At 36.5% G+C, this 6000-nt stretch overlaps 1 protein-coding gene across 1 annotated transcript in view; it reads right to left on the bottom strand.

The window, feature by feature from the left end:
• Positions 1-6000, bottom strand: part of CPLANE1 (ciliogenesis and planar polarity effector complex subunit 1) — a 65819-nt gene extending 59819 nt beyond the window's left edge. Inside the window, exons 1-7 of the mRNA XM_084225766.1 lie at positions 5603-6000; positions 5325-5476; positions 4408-4543; positions 4103-4222; positions 3077-3303; positions 2620-2726; positions 762-918 (exon numbers count right to left, since the gene is read on the bottom strand). Of these exons, the coding sequence (XP_084081892.1) occupies positions 762-918; positions 2620-2726; positions 3077-3303; positions 4103-4222; positions 4408-4543; positions 5325-5405 (828 nt within the window). The 5' untranslated portion in view covers positions 5406-5476; positions 5603-6000. The remainder of the gene's footprint in view (positions 1-761; positions 919-2619; positions 2727-3076; positions 3304-4102; positions 4223-4407; positions 4544-5324; positions 5477-5602) is intronic.

The raw sequence follows: 6000 nt of genomic DNA on the forward strand, positions 1-6000 counted from the left end.
GACATCATAAATGTTTGTATCAAAATGCCATGATTGTAAAAATAGTCTACTACTAACTTATGTATTAAATTTGTTAGACTGGTAACATATATCAACAATAATCATTATACAAGGAAATGACATTGTATTTCACTATTTATTACTATTTGAACATTTAGTGAATTCTACACATTGTTCTACACTTGAAATATAACTAAGGACTATTAGATACTTAATATGTAATTCAATATTCTGTTTAATGTAACTTTTTAAATGCAACTTTTTTCTAAAACACTCAATATAAGATCACTCTACTTTAGTCTTTCTGGTAATTAACAACTGCAGTTTTGAAGGATTGCATCATCCCAATCTGGTACATCAAAAAAACGGGTCCATCTCCCCGGTCACTATTAGCATTAAAAAGTACATTAAAATTTGACCTCTGAGTTATTAATAGGAATAACATCATGAATTCCAAAACATGTCAGGCTGAGGCTTGACTTGAGAATCACCTAGAATCTTTGTATATAATGATGCAGTAATTGAAATTAATTTTTTTTTTATTAGAGCATAGAAATGACAGGATTTTATACCAACTTCTAACTTAACACTACACATAAACAACTGAGTTGTAATATCAGTTTTTAGCTAGGGATATCAATATAAATATATTTCATGTCCCCTTATGAGTGCTAAAATCATCCCAAAACTGTGTTTTTAAATCCTTGTTACCTCTTCATTCAAATGGAACTCTTGCCTAAATGATGCACTGTCATACATACCTTTGGATCAGTTTGATTTACAGCTACTGCAAGCAGAAGCCCATCTCTTGCAAATGCACATAGCAGAGCTCCTCTTGACTTAATAGACACACACTGAGGAACCAAATTAACAAGAGAACAAATCTGCTGTACCCACTGGATCTGGTATGGCAAAGAACTAAATACCAACAAAAAGATAACAAAACCGAGTGGTTACTTCATTTTGCAGAATGGGATTATTCCTATACGGTAAAAAACCATGCAAGACAAAACCATACAAAGCATGAGCTAGTAAAAAAAAAAAACACCTGTTTTTCTTCAAATGCCTTACAAATGAAAAAATATTTTGTACTTACACAAGCTCAAAAATTATGTCTGAGCACTAAGAGTTATTTTTATGGGATGGGATTTTTATGAGATTTGTAAGTCTAGAACATGCAAATACATACAGATCAATGACATATAATTGATGCACTAGCATTCTAGCCAAAAGCAGCTTCCCCAGACCTTGTAACACCATCCGCCCATCACAGGAACACTCAGAATTTGAAAATCAACAGAATGTGGCACTGAACAAAAAATCTGTGGATGACTCATCACTGGAAGTGTTCAATGATATGTTGGATTATGCTTCCAGTAACCTGATCTAGTGGAAGGGGATCCTACCCATGTCAGGGAGGTTAGACTATGTGACCTTTACAGGTCTCTTTCAATCCAAACCATTCTGTGATCCTATAAAGATTTAAAACATGACAGGAAACACAAGACAGAATCTGTCTTGAAGTACGCCATCTAACTGACAGGAAAAAAAAAACATTAAAAGGCAAAAATGAATTAAATAAAATAAGAGCAAGCAATGAAACTAAGCGTGAGTTGACATCAGAAAATGTGAGTATGTCTGAGAAATGTAGTTACAATTTCTGGCTGCAATTACTATGGTGTGGATAGCTAGCTAGCTACATACATACATATGCCTTTCTGCACTGGATATATTATGCTCTGTTTTATTTTTTATATGGCATCAGAAAGGAATCACCATGCCGCTGATAAACTGAAGATTAGGTCAAGTAGGACATCATTACTAAGTATCAAAAGGACATCCCATAAGAAAAGCAGTTGTACCACATCCTGTGCAGGGCAAAATTTTGGCAAGTTATTAAAATTACACCTGCAGAGGGCATATCCATTTAAACTCATAGACACATGTGTAACCCAGGAAGAGGAATGGACTATACATGTGCTCCAGATTATTACTCCATAGCATTTTTAAGTGGCTGTATCGGTATAACTATTTCAATACTTTCCCCTAATCCAGATAAAGAAATGCACACACACACTTTCACAGCAAGCAAAAGAAATGAAAAGGGCAACAGAAAACCAATAAAATATGCAAATCCACATAATGAAGAGGAAGAGGTAGTCAAGACATTCATGGCTGCACAGTACAAGAAATATAAGAAAATAAAAGATAAATAAGCAATATAAGAAGAAACAAGAAAAGTACATTCTATCATCATCATGCAAAAAACAATGAAACTAAAACACATGTGTCAACAGGGATACATAGCTACCCACACAGAATAATAAATATTCCCAGTGTTATCTAGGTATCAGATAATAATGAAGTATGGAATATGTAAATAAATGCTGTTGTGATAAGCACATTTTACAAGGGACGTGTAAAGGACAGGGGAGAATGGCTTTAAAATGACAGAGGGCATACTATAAACATCCATATGTAAACATAAATAGGTGCTTATAACCATAGGTTAATGGAACATCCATGTAAATGTGTTCAGTTGCATCTCTGAATCCTAGCTCTAAAAAATAATTAAAATATTCCTGATGCTGCTGTAACTTCAGGTATCTTCAAACTTACCTAACATTTTTAAAGGTATTTTCATGCCATCGAAGAACCAAAAATGTGAGCACCAAACACTCGCCAGAGTAAAATACAAAAGAACACAAACAGCAATCACCTAGTATCTGTAAAAAAAAGAGAACAAGATCAAAACAACCCCAAAGGGCTTGTCCCATACAAATTTCTCTAATTATCTACGTATTTAGATCAATAGCTATTACAAATCAGATTGAATAACACAATGTTGTCACTCAGACATGTAAAGGCTGGCAAGAATCTAAGTGGGTCAGAAACTCTGATCTGATCCAGTATGGCTGTTCTTACGTTGTCATCAAATATAACACGAACCAAAATATTAAGCCTATGCAAAATGCCAAAGAGGCAGACATTGCTTTCAATATTCACTGTAGCTTTTGTGGCTCTAATTTGATTAAGATTTTTTAATTAAATTATTGCCTTAGGGTTTATTTTTTACCTCATTTTGTACGAAAGCAGCATCCACTCCAATTTCTTTTTCTTCAGCAGAAGGTAATATGACTGATTCATCAGTTAAAACTTGTGTCCAACGCCCAGGAGAGTTTTTACCAGAGGCTGTATTTTCATGTTCTGTACTCTCCCACAAAAAGGCACTTGCTGTAGGAGTAGTTAACAGTACCTTTCTGCCATCTCCAGATACATACAAGTACAACCTCATTGAACACTCTGGAGAAAAACAAAACAAAACAAACTAACACAACAATGTGCCAGGATAGTTTCTGTTCTTTTGTTAGACATAGAATTAAAAAGAATAGAGAAAGTAAATTTCTCTTCTCATCTATAACTAGAAATCCAAGCTGACATGTTAAGTATCTTTAATTTCCAGCTTCATGACTGACAGCAGACCTTGGGCAGCAGTAAAGTCAGGTGGATGTTCATCCTATGAATCACCTTTCCTATAACACTCAACCATTAGAGATGTTTCCTGAGACAGCCAAAGTGCTCTACTATGGATTACTTTTAGCTCTTAGGTACACTACTGATCTCTGAAATTACAGAATTTCTTGTGCAACACTTAACTTTAGCAGCTGGTATCAGTGATGCTATCTAATACAAGAAAATATTTGATACTTAAGTTTGCAAATACATGTCTGTATTTTATTCTTTCCAGCTAGCATTTGCCATAAAAGCCCAGCCAGAGAACCAGCTTCAAATTATCCATATACCATTTATATCAAATGTACATCTGCCCCTATCTGATAACCTAGTCAGGAACGTTTCGCAGTAAAAAATTAACCATTAAAAAATACACTTACAGTATCTGAAAATAAACTATTTACAAGGGATTACTAAATGAAAAACCTGTATCACTCAAATGACATTTCCCAAAGGTTAGCTAGCAAACAAATTACACAAATGCAAAACAATGTAAGAATAGTTTTACTCATGTAATAACTTTTAAAGAAAGAAAAACAACTTTTCCTTTATTCCATTTTTTCATAGGATCAATTGAAAAAAAACCTACCTTGTGCTCCTGATACTAATTTTTTGGACTCTTTGATTGCTGGTACAATTTTCAAGCAGTTCTGGTCTTTATTCCAAAGAAAGAGCTCTCCTGTTGTAAGTATTCCTGCCAACCAAGCAGCTGTGTTCGTTGGGGGAGAGAAGTTTTGAAGGATATTACTGCGAAGTTACTTAAAATTACTTCTCTTCCATCTTAGCCACAGTTTTAAGTGAACTGGCAGATCCTTTAGATATCTGCCTTTTCACACTGTTACAAATATAAATAAAATAACCTGAGCTTATTGTACATAAGATATTGTACTTAACCATTTCCTGATGTTGTTAAGACAACCACATTTTTCAACAATGACTGCAGTGAAGGGATTTTCTTCTTTGTCTTCCCTGACGACAAGTTAATTTCATTTATATGTTTACCATCTAGAAGAAAAACAGCCTCTTTTTCCTATTGAAAGAATAAAAAAAGCATTTAATTTTTCAAAATGCTGTTTTCTACACAGGCGTACAGAATAATGCAGAGAAAAAATGTTAAGGAAAAAATAATTTTAAAAAGTACAATAAGGCAGCAATGACCATACTTATTTCATTCTTTGGCATATTTGCTTTACAGTACATTATATCCAGCATGGACCTACAGTGATGATGAATTTGATTCACAGGTTTCAAAACACTAAACTGATCTTACAGTCATTATTAAGAACTTATTCAAAGTAGCTCTGCTAAACTACCTGCTACAAATGCAAAAATTGGACATTAACTATCTTGTCTTGTAGTGTTTAATTTAGTGAGATAATTGCCAGTAACTCCAATAGAAAAAAAAAATCAGCATTAAGTTGCTGCCTACTTAAATTCAAATCATAGAACAAAAAAAAATTTAGTGTGATTTTATGAAAGAAGTCTAAGAAAGTGTGTCTTTCAAGAGATGCAGGAGGAAAAAGAATCATTCACATTTCCCACAATGTACTGTAAAAAACTTTGTGAAAAACTATAACCATCAAAACAACAATCTCATCTAAGCTCTTCTGAGTCTTTGGGGTAGGAAAAAAAAAAAGGCTCTGCAAAGTTTCCCTGAGAAACTTTAAATCTCCAGACTCAGATCAATAAGATAAAAATAATTTATTTTATAACTCTTAAGGTTACTCAAAATACTTCCAGAAGTTGTTTTTAAACCCTCCTAAAACAAATGGAAGTGCAAACGATTATACAAAAGAGATTATTACACTTACCTGTCCAACCCATGATATGCGGGGCCATGGTTTTCTTTGCTTGATACACGTAGAGACGAGCACATCTAGCTTAATCTCCATTTTAACTAAGCCTCTAGGTAACCATTATACACAAAAGCAAATAATGGCTTTTCCACACATTTCTAGAGAAACTGAAGAAAGAAAAAAAACAGGAGTTTTTGTTATCTGGGGGTAGGTGCAGAGGAGAGTAATTCCCATGGAAAGTCTTGACCACCTCTAGCAGCTTCCAGCTAAACACAAAGAGAACTGATGCTTACCCGTACTTCCAAACTATCTTCCTCCGGGCAGCTCACGGGCGGTGTGCTGCTCAGCGGTGCGGGTCACGCTCGCTCAGAAGGAGTTGAGAGAGAGAAGCGGCGAGTACATCGTCAAGAACTCCAAAAATGCACAAGACGAGGAAAACGTGCTGCAGCCTGGTCCGGCGGGAGATCGGGAATCCCAGGACAGGGGCGCCGGCCTGGCGCGGGGCCAGCCGCTCACCCGAGCGCGGGGAGCCAGGGGCGGCTCAGGCTTCCCCCGCCGCCGCCGGGCGCCACCCGCGGCAACCCGCGCTGCCTGTGCCCGGCTCAGGGCGGAGACGGCCCCCGGGGCGGGCTCCTTCCCTGGGGCAGAGCAGCGGGAGGAGCTGCGCGCCCGGACCGCCGCTGGCCCGACG

The sequence above is a fragment of the Fringilla coelebs genome (assembly GCF_963513975.1).
Source record: "Fringilla coelebs genome assembly, chromosome: Z".
NCBI lineage: Eukaryota > Metazoa > Chordata > Aves > Passeriformes > Fringillidae > Fringilla > Fringilla coelebs.